This window comes from Phocoena phocoena, chromosome 7, assembly GCF_963924675.1.
Source record: "Phocoena phocoena chromosome 7, mPhoPho1.1, whole genome shotgun sequence".
Taxonomy (NCBI): domain Eukaryota; kingdom Metazoa; phylum Chordata; class Mammalia; order Artiodactyla; family Phocoenidae; genus Phocoena; species Phocoena phocoena.
The window spans coordinates 114,874,984-114,890,894 of record NC_089225.1 but is presented as its reverse complement, the minus strand read 5'-3'; the positions used below and the strand labels follow the sequence as shown (position 1 = coordinate 114,890,894).

The following is a 15,911-nucleotide window of genomic DNA, read 5'->3' as shown; positions in this document are numbered from 1 at the left end:
ACTTGGAATGCGAAGAGGCAGTTTGGAAAGTGCTGAGGGCGGTTGGTGGGAGGGCTGCAGGTGCCCCGTGCTTTCCAGGGGTTCTCGGGGGCTTGGACTTGACCTCCTCAGAGGGGTGATGGGGAGGGCTTCCCAGCGCTGCCCTGGAGGATGGGGATTGCTGCCTTCATGGGCATTTTGAGCTCTCTCCTAGGCCTGGCATCCCGGCCTCTGCCCACCCTCAGGCAGCTCTGCTCCTGGCTATGACACCCACAGAGCTGGTGTGTGTCCAGGCACTTCTGGATTGTAGAACACGTGTGTAACAGATCACAGGCGCTCTCGTGGGCTGCTCTTCCCGGGAGGGACTTTGCAGTAGCTGAGTGGCACGCCCGGTTGGTCAGTTGTCGGATAAGTTGTCTCACCTTTCCTGTGACAAATCTCTGGAGGTCAGGTGGGGAGCGAAGTAGGTCGCAGAATCCTGTCATCCCGTCCCACCTTCAGGCACAAGAAGGACAAGTCAATCTGTAATACGACGGTTAATTGTACCATCTTTTGTGTTTTTTAGGTGGAAAATAGCTATTCAATTTCTGTTCCGATCTTCAAACAGTTTCATAAGAACATCATTGGGAAAGGAGGTGCAAACATTAAAAAGGTGACCGGCCGGCGTGTCTCCCGAAACTTGGCTCTGCCCCCTCTGCCCCCATAGCCCTGCGCTGTTCTGGCTTTAGAGCTGAAGAAGGGAGCCTTGCTGCCCAGCCCTGGGAAGTCAGCCCCTCACGGTCCCCTCGCTCCTTGTAGATCCGGGAAGAAAGCAACACCAAGATCGACCTTCCTGCAGAGAACAGCAACTCAGAGACCATCATCATCACAGGCAAGCGAGCCAACTGCGAGGCCGCCCGGAGCCGCATTCTGTCCATCCAGAAAGACCTGGTAACGGGACGCTGTGTGGCGGGGTGCTCTAGCCTGGGGCCGGGGGTGCGGGGCCGGGTGGGCCACCAAGAGATGCCTGCCGCTTGTCCCACTCAGGTGCTTGGAAATCGTCCCATTCTGAAGGTGTTACTTTTTTTTTTTTCAATTTTTTGAAAAATTAACAGGCCAGAGACTGCACGTGTGTAAAGTGTGCAGAGTAAGTTTTGGCCGCTGGAGTCGCCTCCGCGGTCCAGATAGCGCACACCGTCACCCCGAAACACCCTCGTCCCCCTCACTCCCGCCTCTGCCCCGCTGGGCTCCTGGCGCCCCCCCTCCACCCTGGTCTCTGCGCCGCCGTGGGTTGGGGAGTCGCCTCCGCGATCCAGATAGCGCGCCGTCACCCCGAAACACCCTCGTCCCCCTTCACTCCCGCCTCTGCCCTGCTGGGCTCCTGGCGCCCCCCATCCACCCTGGTGTCTGCGCCGCCGTGGGTTGGGGTGCGTTTCCTGCTTCACCGTGTGAGGGGAACCGTGGCGCCTCCTCCCACACGCAGGCCTCGCTGTTCTCAGACCACAGGTCCTTCCAGATTCACCACGTTGTCACACATGTCAGTGCTGCTTTTCACTACCGGGTGATGCTTCATCACAGGAGATCATGTTCCTTCTTGTGTGAGCTTTGTAGTTTGTGTCTTTCAAGGGGTTCCTCTTTTATCTAAGTTGTCAAGTTAACTAGTGTAAGAACTTTCTTAATGTTCACATATTATCTCTTTCCTGTCTCTGGTGATGTCATCTTTCTCATTCCTAGTGTACGTAGTTTGCAGCATTGTAGAATGATCTCCTTTTAACCCTCGTAATATTCTTTTCTCTGAAATCTACTTTTTCTCTTATCAAAGTGAGATTCTTTTAGGCAGCCTGCTTTTTTATTCAGTCTGACAATCTCTGCCTTTTAAAAGTGTTTACGTTTTAATCACATTAGTAATTATATATGTTTGTGTGGTATGTATGGCAAGTTTTATTACATACACTTAGTAAGTTAATTAAATTACATTTAATGTGACTATAATTTTTCCATTTTTAAAATTGTGAAGTTTGAAAAACAAAATTCAGCACCCTAACCACTTTTAAATGTCCAGTCCAGCTCAGCGGCACTACGGCCATTCACTGTTGTGCAGCCGTCACCACCGCCACCTGCAGAACGGTTTCATCTTCCCAGACGGAGACTGTCCCCACCAGATAACAGTTCCTTCCTCCCCTCTCCCCAGCCCCTGGCCCCCTCAGTGTGATTACTTTACGTAGAGCACTTGGATTTAAACCTACTGTCTTGCTGTTTGTTTCTCTTTGTCCCATCTACTTTGTTCTCTTTTCTGCCTTCTTTTGGGTTAGACGTTTTTATGATTCCTTTTAACCTCCTTTTTTGGTCTATTGGGTGTACTTCTGTTTTATTTTAGTGGTTGCTTTAGGGTGTTTGGTATATACATCTTCAGCTTCCCACAGCCTGCCTTCAGGTGACTTATCCTGCTTGAAACGCAGTGTAAGGAACTGAGAACGGTGGGCCGCCAGCCCTGCCCCCGCCACTGTGTTTTGTCGCCATACCGTAAACCCTACATGCATCTTAATAAGAAAATACACCCATGTCAGCATATCCTCTGCGCTCTAGCTGTTCATCCCTCCCTCCCTCCAAACCGTGACAACTACCAGTCTTTTCACTGGCCCCATAGTTTGCCTTTTGCAGAATGTCAAATAGTTGGAATAGCCTGTAGCCTTTTCATCCTGGCTTCTTTTACTTAGTAGTAAGTAGTAAGATGGATCGTATCATAAGAGTAACATTTGGTTTTGTAAGAAACACCAGACTGTCTTCCACAGTGGCTGCACCATCTCGCATCCCCACCAGCCCCACATCCTCAGGTTGGCGGCTTTCGTTCAGCACTCGAGGCTTTGCCTCAGTGTCTCTCACTTAACGTGGTTTCCGACGAGACACCTGATGTCATCCTTGCTCCTCTGGCCTGTTTAATGATCGTATCACCAGCTTTTAGCAACTTACGATGTGTCCTGGTGTAATTTCATTCGTGTTTCTTTGGAGTTTGAAGCTCTCATCGAGCTTCTTGGATATGTGAGGTTAGAGTTGTCCTCAGATTTGGAAATATTTGGGTCGTTATTTCTCACTGTTTTTTTCTGTCGTCAGGACACTCAGATTACCTGGTGCTAGGCAGCTTGACCTTGCCCTGCTGTCTACCAGTGCCTTTTTATTTGCTTGGGGAGGAGGAGTGCTTTTTTTCCTCCTTTCAGCAGTCTCTTCAAGGTCATTAGTTTTTTGCGATGTCTGATCTGTGACTATACCAAGTATGCTTTCCTCTTTCCGTATATTGTCTTCACCTCTACAAGTTCCGTTTCAGCCATTTGTTTTTATGCTTGACACGTTCAGCTTGCCTTTGGCTTTTTGACCTGTGTAGTCTAGTGATGAAAATACCTGTTTTAGTGTCCTTGGCCCGCTGGCTCTAACCTCTGTGTCATTTCTGGGTTGTTTTCCATTGTTCATTCCTCGTGATGGGTTGTTTTCTCCTACTTCTTTGCATGTCCGGTTTTTTTGTTTGTTTTTTTTTATTGGATGCTAGATGTTATGAAGTTTACTTTGGTGGGTGCTGGATATTTTTGCATTTCTATAAATATCTTTGAGCTTTGATAAGTTACTTTAAAACAGTTTGCTCCTTTTTGGACTTGCTTTTTAGATTTGTTGGGTGGGATCACAGCGGTGCTTAGTCCCGGGTCTGTGGCAGTCCTTTCCCTGGCCCGGCTGGTCTCCCTGCACGTTCAGCCCGTGAGCTTGCAGTGCTGGGGGCTGCTCTCTCCCTGGACAGTCAGGGCTGTATCCTTGATGCAGGGGCTTGGCCGGGGGCAGGGACCAGGCTCGGCCTGTCGGCTTCCTGTCTCCGGTGTCTTGTCGCTGTGTCACGTGGGAGGTGAATCCAGTCCCTGTGCTCCGCCTTGAGTAGAGGCAGGGTCCTTGCTTACGGGGCTCTTGGGAGGGTTGGTCCTCGGGCATCTCGGCCCTGCCTCTGCTGCAGGCGCCTGAGGGAGACATCTTGTGTGACGTCACGGCTTTCCCTCCGCGGCATGTCTGCCCTTTCCCGCCACACAAAAACCTGGCTCGCTCGTGCTATGTGTCATTTCAGGCCAACATAGCCGAGGTGGAGGTCTCCATCCCTGCCAAGCTGCACAACTCGCTCATCGGCACCAAGGGCCGCCTCATCCGCTCCATCATGGAGGAGTGCGGTGGGGTCCACATCCACTTCCCCGTGGAGGGTTCGGGAAGTGACACCGTGATCATCAGGGGCCCTTCCTCGGATGTGGAGAAGGCCCGGAAACAGCTCCTGCACCTGGCGGAGGAGAAGGTGAGCACTGCCCAGGAGGGTCACTGTGTCTGTCCTCCTCCACACACCCTCTCTGTGTGGCAGGTTAGCAAACACCTATATATACCTGTATGTTTCTGATTCTTGCCCCCACTGAAGGGCCTTTCCAACTCGGATGCCTACATATTCAGTGTAGAAAATTTGCTGCTAGGCTTGTTACTTGGGGCTTTTTCCCTCAAGTATGAGTTACATACAGTAAATCTTAGCGTATAGCTCTGAGTTTCGACAAGCATACCTTCATGTGACCGCCACTCAAATAAAAACGTTTTGACTGTCACCTCCCAAGGTTCTCTGTTGACTCAGTCGCCTTTGCCCTTTTGTTAAAATCCCAGGTACCGCTCTGTTTGTGGACTTGGCTCCGTTTCAGCAGCACCGCAGCGGACGGCCCGCTTTGTGGGACGTCTCGGGAGGCCTTCAGCTTCGTGCTTTTTAAACTGCTCTGTCTCTCCTAGACCCTTCGCCCTTCCATATGCATTTTGGAGCCAGCTTGTCAATTTCTAGAGCGAAATCCTGCTTGGATTTTGATTGGGGTCACGTTGGATCTGAAGATCAAAGCAGGGAGAATTGTTGTCTCGGCAGTTTTGAATCTTCCAGTCCACATCGATTCAATTTTAAACTCTGATTTTTCATTGGTGTTTTGTAGTTTTTAGCATGAAGATCTTGTTCACGTTTTGTTTGGTTTATATCTGTTTTGTTTTTTAGTGGTATTATAAATGGTCCTTTTTATACGATTGGCACTTCAATTTCCAGTTACTATTGCATGTAGAAGCATATTTGGTTTTTGCATATTGGCCTTATTTTATGCATCTGGTCTACAGTTCACTTACCAGTGACAATACCTTTTTTTGTGGATTCTTGTGAGTTTTACAGGTGAAACACACCATCTGTGAACGTGCAGTTCTTTTCCTTTCTGCCCCGTACCGCCTGTGTGTCTTGTTTATTTACTACGTTGCTTGGGCCTCCCGTGCGCTGTTCAGTAGCCATGGTGAGCGGACAGCCTCCCCTGGCGTGGGCTGGGGGCAGCCCTCGGCCCTTCGCCGTGCGGGACGTGAGCTGTGCTCTGGCTCCTTGGCAGTCGCTCTTGATGCAGCTGAGGAAGTTCCCTTCTGTTCCGGGTGTGCTGAGCGTTTTTTTCAGGAATGGGTGTATTGTAGGATCTGTTGACATGATCACCTGGTTTGTCTTTTTTTAGTGTAGATATTAGATTGATTTGGTGTTTAACCAACTGTGGTGTTTCCGGGGTGAACCCCACCTGGTTTTGGTGCATCATCCTGTATCATGTTGCTCGGCTGGACTCCGCTAACTCGTTAGCTTTTTTAGAATGCTGCTGTTGGCGAGTGTCTGTCTGAAAAATGGAGGATCCTCGTGGTGTTTTGTGACACCGGCACTTAAAGGTAACAGACTTAGGCTGTTCACCGTTTAGCTTGGGGGCCGGGTTTCATGACAAGAGAAAGGAGAGTGGTTGCCCGGCATGGGCTTGTCCACCTGGGGGTGTGTCCCCCTCACATTCTCCTGGCGCTTCTGCCAGAGGAACCGGCATCTCAGCGGGGTCGCCAGGCCAGGGCCTTTTGTGGTGTCAGATGTGGGCCTTGGTTGGCTTGGCCGTCTCCGAGTTGGAGGTTGCAGCTGGTGGTGCGTAGGTCACCTGGAGCCCTAGGGAGTGAGGACTGGACAGGGCGCCGTCCACTGGCGTCGGGAGCAGTGTGGGTGCCCGGGCCTGGGAGAGGCTCCTGGCGTGCCATGGGCTTCCTGTTGTGCAGGTGCAGTCCCCCCAGCCCACGTCCCCTTTGCAGATGGAGATGGAGAGCAGCTCGCAGAAGCTTGGTCATTGCTGGTCAGTGGCAGGCCTGGGGCTCTAGGCTGAGTGCTGTCCCCACCTTGGTGTCTCTGATCGTGGAGGGGAGGAAATGCGAGTACCATGTTGTCCGGGTGTCTGTCCACGTGCTTGCTGAGGTTTGAGTAGCCCCCTTTGGAGGGACGTTGGTGACACTGTGAGGAGAACTCCCTCTCACAGCGCCATCCCCTAGGCCCTCTTCGTCACCTGCTCCAGGGCCCAGGCAGGTGGCTCAGGCCAACAAACATGGGGTTGGTTTCTGCAGCAAACCAAGAGTTTCACTGTCGACATCCGCGCCAAGCCGGAGTATCACAAGTTCCTCATCGGCAAAGGGGGCGGCAACATCCGTAAGGTGCGTGACAGCACCGGGGCCCGCGTCATCTTCCCGGCGGCTGAGGACAGGGACCAGGACCTGATCACCATCATAGGGAAGGAGGGCGCCGTCAGGGAGGCCCAGAAGGAGCTGGAGGCCCTGATCCGGAGCCTGGTGAGGCCTGGTGGGGGCCGGGCCCTGGCTGGGGGCCCCGGGGTCCCGGCGCGCTCAGCAGGGCGGGTCACACTGCGCCCTTCTCGCAACGCCGCAGGACAACGTGGTTGAAGACTACATGCTGGTGGACCCCAAGCACCACCGTCACTTTGTCATCCGGAGAGGCCAGGTCCTGCGCGAGATCGCTGAGGAGTACGGCGGCGTGATGGTTAGCTTCCCACGCTCCGGCACGCAGAGCGACAAGGTCACCCTCAAGGGGGCCAAGGACTGCGTGGAGGCAGCCAAGAAGCGCATCCAGGAGATCATCGAGGACCTGGTGGGCGCCCGGGAGGCTCGGCAGGGTTCCGGGCCGCGAGGCGGGTGGACGCTCCCTCGGCAGCGCCAGGGGTCTGGTGTTCAGCCTCCTTCCTGATGGTGGGTGGGCATCCCACAAGGACCGGCCACCCCCTGCTCCTCCCAAGGGGAGAGGTCCCCTGAAAACGTGTGGGGTTTCTGAACCAGCCTTTAGAACCTCACCCTCCTTGTGGACCAGCCCAGCCTCCAAATGTCATCCCTTGAGGGATGGCACCTAACAGCACCTCCTGCAGTGCGGTGGGGGAGGGGCCCTCCTTTGTCTGCAGAGCAGTGAGATGTTGTTACGTTCTAGTTCTGGGCGGTTCGCTTTTTGGGAAGCGCTTCAGAAAGAGCCCTCCCCTTTGGCCCTGCCCTGCACCGCAGGCTGTCCATATGCTGGGAAGCGGCTATAGGGGGACGGAAACGAAAGCGATGGATGTGAATTTGACCCTAAGCAGCTAACCTTTGCCGGTTGTTTTCTTTTTGCTCTGTCTCCCCACAGGAAGCCCAGGTGACCATAGAATGCGCCATACCCCAGAAGTTCCATCGATCGGTCATGGGCCCCAAAGGTTCCAAAATCCAACAGATTACTCGGGACTATAACGTTCAGATTAAATTCCCAGACAGAGAAGAGAACCCAGGTGAGTCCCCGCGGTGAGCACTGTGCTTGTGCTTGTGAAGCGGAGTGTGTGTGTGTGCGCGCGCGCGGTCCCAGCCTAGGGTAGGTGGTGGCGGCTGTTGGCTGTCCGGGTGAAGCTCCTCCCTTCCTGGGGCTCCTGCGCGGGTGCGCTGCCAGCACGGTCGGCTGTCCTGGGGGCTTCCAGAGGTCAGGGTCACTCCCTGGTTTCTCAGAGGTGGGCTGTGTTAGTTGCTCCAGGGTGGTGAGGTGCCCTTCAAATCTCCTAGAGGTTCACAGCTGCTGGTGACCAAGCCAGGGGAGAGCAAAGCACCTGCAGCCTCCTGTGCAGTGGGATCCCTGAGCGCAGGCCTGCCGCTTTTTCCGGGCCCTCTGCGTGCCACGTGTGCTGGGCTCCGTCCCGGCAGCACCTCCTCCCCGTCGCCAGCACCCCTCTCATGAGGCAGCCACTGACCGGCTGGAGGGCACCGTCTGAATGGCTGGCTGCCCTTATGGGATGGCCCTTCGGCTCCAGGTGTCCTGCCTGTCACCTGGTTGTGCTTGTGCCCCCGGGGACGGGACGGGGCAGGGCAGGGTGATCGGTGGTCAGGGAGGTGACCTGCGGGATACAGATCTAGCTGGTGTCTCAGACCCAACTTTGTAAATCCCGTGTCCTCCTTGCTTGCCCATCTTCTTCCTGTTGACCCATCGGGTCTGGTGGCAACCCTGTGGCCTGCAGGGTGCACTCCCATTGCTCTATCCTCTGTCCTCTAACGGAGCTTGTCATGGCTGTTGAAGCTCCTAGTTTCCTGAGAAGATGGGCTGTTTTGAGTAGAAACGAGTTAAATCGTATTTGTCACATTTATGTTTCACACTTGAATGTTTACTTCCTAATTTTGAAACTTCACATTAAAGAAAAATTACACAGGATGGTGTAAAGATACATCCGGATTCACTCCCCTCACTTACACACAGGCACGCTTGTTTTTTTCTGAGTTATTTAAATGTAATCTTGAGACCCACCCTTTACCTGTAGTGGCTTCTTCGTAGGGATGAGAGCAATTCTCTTCTGTCACTCACCAGACTCAGAAGATCCAGTGTTACGTGATACTGCGGCCTAGTTCGTCGTCCACATGCAGGTTCTGCTGATCTTAAAAGCGTCCTGCCGAGCCCACACCTTTCCCCAGCTCAGTCCAGGATCATGATTGCTTTAGGCCGTTGTGTCTGTGTGCTCATTTGCTCCTGGGTTCTGTCTTGCTCCACGAATGTCGTGTTGTTTATTTCGGTCACGCCCAGATCCTAGAGGGGCCAGGGGAGCCACGCCGCCGGCTCCCGTGCCCCCCAGTGCTCTTGGATTTGCTGGCTTCCTGGCACAAGAAGCTGGCCCCTCCCCAGCCATCTTCTCCATCCCCTCCTGGCTGCCTCCGCCCAGCACGGGTCACTTGGGTTGTCATGACCATCCGGGCACTGGTCTCCTTCCCTCTCGGGCTCAGTGGGCCCTGCTCCGCGCCCCTCCCGCGGGTCTGTCTCCTCCCCCAGCCAGACAGCGTCCTCCCAGAGTCAGGCAGGACTCTTCCCTCCCCACCAGCACCCGCCGTAGGCGCTGGACCAGTGCATGGGTCTGGGCAGGGGCCAGCATCACGGGGTGGCCCGTAGGACGGCCTGGGCCTGGCGCTCAGCAGCTTGAGCTGCCCCTTCCCCGTCCCCAGTGCACAGCGTGGAGCCTGCTGTCCAGGAGAATGGTGACGACGCGGGGGAGGGGAGGGATGGCAAGGAGGCCGAGCCCGGCTCCCCCAGGAGGTGCGACATCATCGTCATCTCCGGCCGGAAGGAGAAGTGTGAGGCCGCCAAGGAAGCCCTCGAGGTGCGTTCAGAACCCCACCACCACTCCTGCATCCCTGGGGGCCCATCAGCAGGCACGGGGTGGGGGCGGGGAGGGAGAGCGGATCTAGTCACTTGAGCCCAGGCACCTCGGCTCGCACTGCGGAAGGTGCTGGACTGGGTCACAGCCCAGGAGCAGGGCTGCAGGCCCGGGGCCAAGGACGGGCGCGGAGCTGGCGGGGCTCGGACTCACCCTCCGTGGTGTGCAGCTGCCGGGGCTCACAAGGATGAGTAATTGCTGAGCACCACCTCAGTGGGCAGAACAGGGGTCCTGTCGTATCACGGGTCAAGTGGGGCAAGCAGCTTGCCGAGGTAAAGGGCACGGTCGGGGCTGCAGTCGGGATAGTGGAGTCTGTGGTCCCGGTGGTGTCCCATTGCTCTGACCCACTCTAGGGTCTCAGCGAGGCTGGGATCAGGGCGAGCCTCTTGTGTGAGCCCCACTCCCCTCCTCTGTGGGCCCCTGATGCCTCTCCCTGGAGTTGTGCTGCTTTGCTTCTGCGAGGGGCTGCCGTGTTGAGTATAGGCCCGGGTCTGTTTGCTCTGCCAGCATTGACCTGAAGACTGCATTCCACGTCCTTTTTCCGTGTCCTCTGTTGAGTCAAAGGTCTAGGCAGCATTCTCGGTCCGAGTGGAACGGCACAAAAGGTTCGAGAAAGCGGTCTGATTGTCACAGGCTCGTCCCCTGTGCTCCATGAAGACCTGTTGCTGAGCCCACAGGGTCCCTCTGCTCTTCGCTCTCAGGCCTAACCTCACCCCCTGCCCTGCAGGCGCTGGTTCCCGTCACCATTGAAGTGGAGGTGCCTTTTGACCTTCACCGGTACATCATCGGGCAGAAGGGAAGCGGGATCCGCAAGATGATGGACGAGTTTGAGGTACAGCTGTTGGCGGGTCCTTTCCCTGGAGACCAGGTGTCGGGGGGGGTGCCCCCCAGGTCAGGAGGTCAGCCCTCGGAGTGGGGCTTCACGTCCCACCCGCCTTGTCCTGAGCCTGCAGTTGTGTCCCTGGCCAAAGGGACAGGTGGACAGCTGATCACGGCTCCCAAGCTCCCCGCTGGTGGGGACCAGATAGACACGTGTCTGTCCTGCACGTGCATCAGGCCTGTCCCCGTCTCCGCACAGGTGAATATTCACGTCCCGGCACCTGAACTGCAGTCTGACATCATCGCCATCACGGGCCTGGCTGCGAATTTGGACCGGGCCAAGGCTGGGCTGCTGGAGCGGGTGAAGGAGCTGCAGGCAGAGCAAGAGGACCGGGTGAGGGCCGGGCGGGGCTGCGTGGGCCAGGGAGGATCACCCGGGGGCCCCGACCTCCAGCTCCCGGGCTGCCCCTCAGCCAGTGAAGTCAGGTGGCAGTGGGAGAGCCAGTTGACCCCCCTGTGCAGCGAGCTTTCATCAGAGGCAATGTTGGGGCCGTGGCCCTTTCTTCTTGACGTAACGGTGGCAAAGGAGGGCTTCCACGTTAATTAGCTGTTTCGTAAGTAAATCTGAAGACATTTGCCAACCTTACAGGGAAGGTTCAGCTGGGGAGGCCTGGGAGCCATTGCTAGGAAAGACCCCCTCGCCCCCCAACATGTGACTGTGGTCCCAGACGGCTCCCACTGACACCCTTGGTGCTGTTTCCCTGCTGCTGGGGACGTGAGAAGCCGCTTTGCGTCTCTGTGGGGCTGGCGTTTGGAGGATGACATGAGTGATGCCCGCAGGGGCGGGTGTTCGGAAACTTGAAGCACCATTACATTTCATGTGGGGGTAACGGACTCCTTGCTGAGGGGAACCTTCCTGGCGTCTGGTGATGGGGCAGGGCCCGTGAACCTCACGAGTCTGTGGTCCCCACTGTCTCAGCCTCGGCACAGTCCATGGGGGCCCTTCTCTGCCCAGGGCTTTGCCTGAGCCTCTGCCTGTGGACATCCCTTAGCGCTTTTGTTCCCTTTTGTGGGTTTTTTGTTGGTTTGGTTTGGTTTGGTTTTGGGGTTTTTTTTTTTTGCCTGCTTTCATACCCCTACCCCAAAAGACCCAGAACTTTTTAATACTTACTCATCAGGTCTCTGTTTCACAAGTTAGGGTAGTAGAGCCCAGGGCTTGCTGTGTGCTGTGCCAGGCCTGTCGGTTACCAGCACGCAGCTTTCCCTCTTTTCTGAAGGATCTGTGCTCGTGGTTGTGGAGTGGTCAGGTCCTCGGGTTCTCATTACTAGCTGATGGCGGAAGGGGCGCAGCAGCTAGCGGGAAGGCCGTGTCTCGTTCTTGTTGCAGAGGTGACGACGGATCCCTTCCAGGTTGAGGATGGAAGGGGCGCGTGGGCGCGCGATGCTGAGGGCCGAGGCGGACGTGCCCCACCCCCCTCACTCTCTCTTGTCCCATCTGCAGGCTTTAAGGAGTTTTAAGCTGAGTGTCACTGTAGACCCCAAATATCACCCCAAAATCATCGGGAGGAAGGGGGCAGTGATCACCCAAATCCGCTTGGAGCATGACGTGAACATCCAGTTTCCTGATAAGGATGATGGGAACCAGGTAAGGAGGACCCCACTTGAGTCAAACGCCACGGTGGAGCGCTTCAGGGGCAGAGGGGCTCTCGGGGGTCTTCGTCCTGACCTGGGGACAGTGAGCACGCAAACTTAGGGCATATCCAGAGGGATGGTGAGAGTAGCAGGTCTCTGGGGAGCTGATTGTGGCTTGGGGTCTGGGCCCATGTTGGCCCAGGCCAGCGCACGAGGCTTCTCTGTCATGGGCTTGGAGCACTTTTCCCGTGCCCACCTGGCCCTCCACCTGCTGCACTCAGAGGGCGGTGGAAGGCAGCCCCTCCCCCCAGACATAGCCCCCAGGCTGTCGCATACCCCTTCCTGCCCCCTCCCTCGCGCTTTCTGCCCCTCAGGCTCAACCTCTGGGAGGTGACCTGGGCCCTCCTGCCCCCCCCCCCCCCCCCCCCCGCCCTGCCTCCTCTCCTCCCAGCCTCTTACTGCTCTGGACTCAGCCCCTGGCATCCTCACTGACCCTCCCCGGCGCATCCTGAGCAGTGCCGTTTCTTCACCTCTGTATTTCTAAGCAGTGTTCATAAAACTACCGCTCTTCTTCATTTGTGACCGTTTAAAATTATCTTGACCTTGAGAATTTAGCTCATACTCTTCGCCTTCACTACCTTTTATTTCCCCCAACTTTTCCACGTGATCATCAGTTTTTTAGTCACTGTTTATAGTGTTGAGATTACTTTGGTTAGCATTCCATGAGCCAGGTGGGGCTGAGTGGTCCTGGGTCGCATTCGTCGCTTTTTCCTGTGAGGCTTATGCTGCGTTTGCAGTCTGTTCTGTGCTGTTGTGTACTTGGCGGACGATGGGCCCGCCAGCTGGTGGGAGTCTGGGCTCTGCTGGGCTGGGTTCTGGGTGGAGCCCGCCGCCCACCGTCTGCATTTGCTTCTTCGGGACCGGAGGCACCTGGCCGCAGCCCTGGTGTGTCCTGGCATTTCTCTTGTCTCTCTCCTGGCGTGGGTCACCGAGTTCCTGCTCTTCTGTTTTGTGTCCAGTTGTTCGTTTGTGTCCTGTGGTCCTTCTACGTCGTGTTGTGTTCTTCGGTGTGGGCGTAGTGCTCTTCCCTGTCCTGAGGAGCATGGCTTTAGGTTGTCACTTCTAGTTTCCTTCTCTCTGCCTTGAGTTACCCATTTGCTCTGCTCATCTTTACGGCTCTGGCGTCTCACCTGCTTGTTTGAGGGGCAGGGGTGCCGGCCACGGTTGTCTGCACCTTGTCTCCAGGTCGGTGTGTCTGTCCAGCGGAGACGCCTCCAGTGGAGGCCACCCACCCCTGTGCCCTCAGCTGCCAGCGTCCCCTCGGCTTTGGGGCCCGGTGCCCTTCCTCCTGCTCGTCCGCGACTGTCTTTCTGTTGGAGTGTGTGCGGGGGGCGGGAGAACACAGGTACTGGTAACCTGCTGTTTTAGGCGCTCTCCCTTCTGAGCTGGTTGGGTTTTCCCTCACCCTTAAGGTGAGGCCTTCCTCACCCAGGCCCGCTGAGCGCCTACCCCTCTTCTCACCTCCCCACAGAGCTGCGCCCCGCTGGGTCGGTGCTCGCAGTCAGGCATCCCTGGGTGCCCCCTCTTCTGACCGGATTCTCCTTTATCAGCCCCAGGACCAAATTACCATCACAGGGTACGAGAAGAATACAGAAGCTGCCCGGGATGCCATATTGAAAATTGTGGGTGAACTTGAACAGATGGTTTCTGAGGATGTCCCACTAGACCACCGTGTTCACGCCCGCATCATCGGTGCCCGTGGCAAAGCCATCCGCAAAATCATGGATGAATTCAAGGTGAGTCCCCGACCTGATCGTGAAGGGCGTTGAGCCCTAAAAGCACAGCAGGGGGGAGCGGCCGGGTGCTCCGTGCACCATCGAGCCACTTGTTTCCCCATGAGCCAGTTGAGGAGGCAGCGGGGACCACCTGGGGCTTCACCTCTTCCTGCCTGGGTCGCTGACCACACTCGGGAACCGGATCGGGAGACTTCCGAGGCTCAGGTCCCTGTCCCTCAGGCAGAGGTCGCGTGGGGTCACAGCTGTGTGTAGTTGACCCTGTCGGCGGCACCCTGCATGGCCTGCGGAAGGCGGCAGCCCCGTGGTGGCCGATGGCTCTGCATCTGCGAGGGCACATGCGGCTCTGAACACCAGGTGCCCCGCAGGGCCCCGGTCCTCCCGAGGGGGGATCTTCACTAGAAACAGACCGTTCCCAGCCGCACACGACGGGGCCCTCAGAGCCGTCTTAGCTGCTGTGTGTGCTCCTTCCAGGTGGACATTCGCTTCCCACAGAGTGGGGCCCCAGACCCTAACTGCGTGACCGTGACAGGGCTCCCAGAGAACGTGGAGGAGGCCATCGACCACATCCTCAACCTGGAGGAGGAATACGTGAGTCCGGGCTGGGCGGCAGGCACCTGGGGCCGGGTGCAGGGGTGCCCGTCGGGCATCGCTGCTGCAAACTGACACACACACACACACACACCCCCCCCCCCGCACCCACAGCTGGCCGACGTGGTGGACAGCGAGGCGCTGCAGCTGTACGTGAAGCCCGCCCCCCACGAGGAGTCTAAGGCGCCGTCCAGGGGCTTCGTGGTGCGTGACGCGCCCTGGACCGCCAGCAGCAGCGAGAAGGTGAGGCTCAGCCGTCCAGCCCCTGCGCGTGCGCCTCGGCGGCCGTTCCAGAAGCTGCTAGGGGGCGGGGGCGGCCTCGTCACTGAAGCCGAGCCCTCTCTCCCCCCACAGGCTCCCGATATGAGCAGCTCCGAGGAGTTTCCCAGCTTTGGGGCTCAGGTTGCCCCCAAGACCCTCCCATGGGGCCCCAAACGATAATGATCAAAGAGCAGAACCCTCTCCAGCCTGCTGACCTGAACCCGCCACGTGATGGTTTGTCTCAATCTGACCCAGCGGCTGGACCCTCCGTAAATTGTCGATGCTCCCCTTCCCCGAGGTCTCACAGCGAAGCCGGCGCCCCGCGCTGTGTGTGGCCCGGTCCCGGGCCTGGTGGCACCCAGCGTAGCGCGGGGCTTGCTCCCAGCCTTCGCTCTGGGCGGCTCTCCACTCTTGTGAACACTAAGGAGGTCACAGGACGGTGTCACCCAGCACGTCGGTGAGGCTCTGGCCTCCGCCAGGAGAGCACCACAGGTGCAGCCGAGTCTACTTCCTGTGTCATGACCTCAGGAAATAAATTTCCTTGACTTTGTAAAAGCCAAAACGTTTGCCCTCTTCCTTTCCCACCCCCCTCCCTCTCTCGTGCCTGCCTGCCATCCAGATGCTCCTCCCTGTAGAATGTGCTCCGCCTTCTTGCAGCTGCCAAAAAGCCCACTTACCCAGACCACAGGGCAGGTCGGGAGGCCCGGTGTGCACACTGGGCGCCCGCAGACCCAAAGGAGAGCCACGGTGGAGCCAGAGGGATCAGGAAGGCAGGAGGGAAATGCGGTTCTTGGGGGGCCCTGGCTTGCCCTGTGTCCCGTCGGGGTCTCTGCCCCGGACCGCACAGGCGCAGGCCCCACGTCTGGTGAGCCTGGTGAGCGCGGGGCCTGAGGAACGCCAGGTGGAGAGGAGGGGGCTGGCCGGGGAGGTGGAGACCACCCACTCCTGCTGGGCGGAGGCCCCACCCTTGGCACGCTGGCTGACTTGGTTTTACACCACCTTCGCTCCCTCGCACCCACCCCTTCCCAGATGCCCCCTGTTGAGTTAGTTGCCTCTTTCTACCTCAGAGCTGGCATGGGGTGTCCCGAGCTTCAGGGTGTGTTTGCTGTGGCCTTGGGGGCTGGAAACCGAGTGCCCGGCTCAAGACTGTGCTGTCCCTCACCCACTGGGTCGGTGGCCAGTGGGCCCGTCCAACGGGGAGCACACGGGCCACCCCCCCAGGTGGCCGCTGATGCATGCTCGAAGGGCAGGCCTCTTGGCCCTGGGGTAGAGAGAGGCTGCCGCTCGGCCGGGACCAGAGGCCCCGGTGCTGCTGGCGGCCTGTATGTCA

General features: G+C 57.3%; 1 protein-coding gene across 2 annotated transcripts in view; it reads left to right on the top strand.

Annotated features, from left to right (window-relative positions):
* Window positions 1-15,143, top strand: part of HDLBP (high density lipoprotein binding protein) — a 36,288-nt gene extending 21,145 nt beyond the window's left edge. For both annotated transcript variants that reach the window (XM_065880261.1, XM_065880262.1), the window contains 14 exons: window positions 545-631; window positions 778-909; window positions 4,058-4,276; window positions 6,394-6,615; window positions 6,713-6,931; window positions 7,451-7,589; window positions 9,274-9,428; window positions 10,213-10,317; window positions 10,564-10,698; window positions 11,806-11,949; window positions 13,547-13,732; window positions 14,204-14,320; window positions 14,435-14,563; window positions 14,675-15,143. In XM_065880261.1, the coding sequence (XP_065736333.1) occupies window positions 545-631; window positions 778-909; window positions 4,058-4,276; window positions 6,394-6,615; window positions 6,713-6,931; window positions 7,451-7,589; window positions 9,274-9,428; window positions 10,213-10,317; window positions 10,564-10,698; window positions 11,806-11,949; window positions 13,547-13,732; window positions 14,204-14,320; window positions 14,435-14,563; window positions 14,675-14,761 (2,076 nt within the window). In that variant the 3' untranslated portion in view covers window positions 14,762-15,143. The remainder of the gene's footprint in view (window positions 1-544; window positions 632-777; window positions 910-4,057; window positions 4,277-6,393; window positions 6,616-6,712; window positions 6,932-7,450; window positions 7,590-9,273; window positions 9,429-10,212; window positions 10,318-10,563; window positions 10,699-11,805; window positions 11,950-13,546; window positions 13,733-14,203; window positions 14,321-14,434; window positions 14,564-14,674) is intronic.
* The last annotated feature ends 768 nt before the right edge of the window (window positions 15,144-15,911 follow it).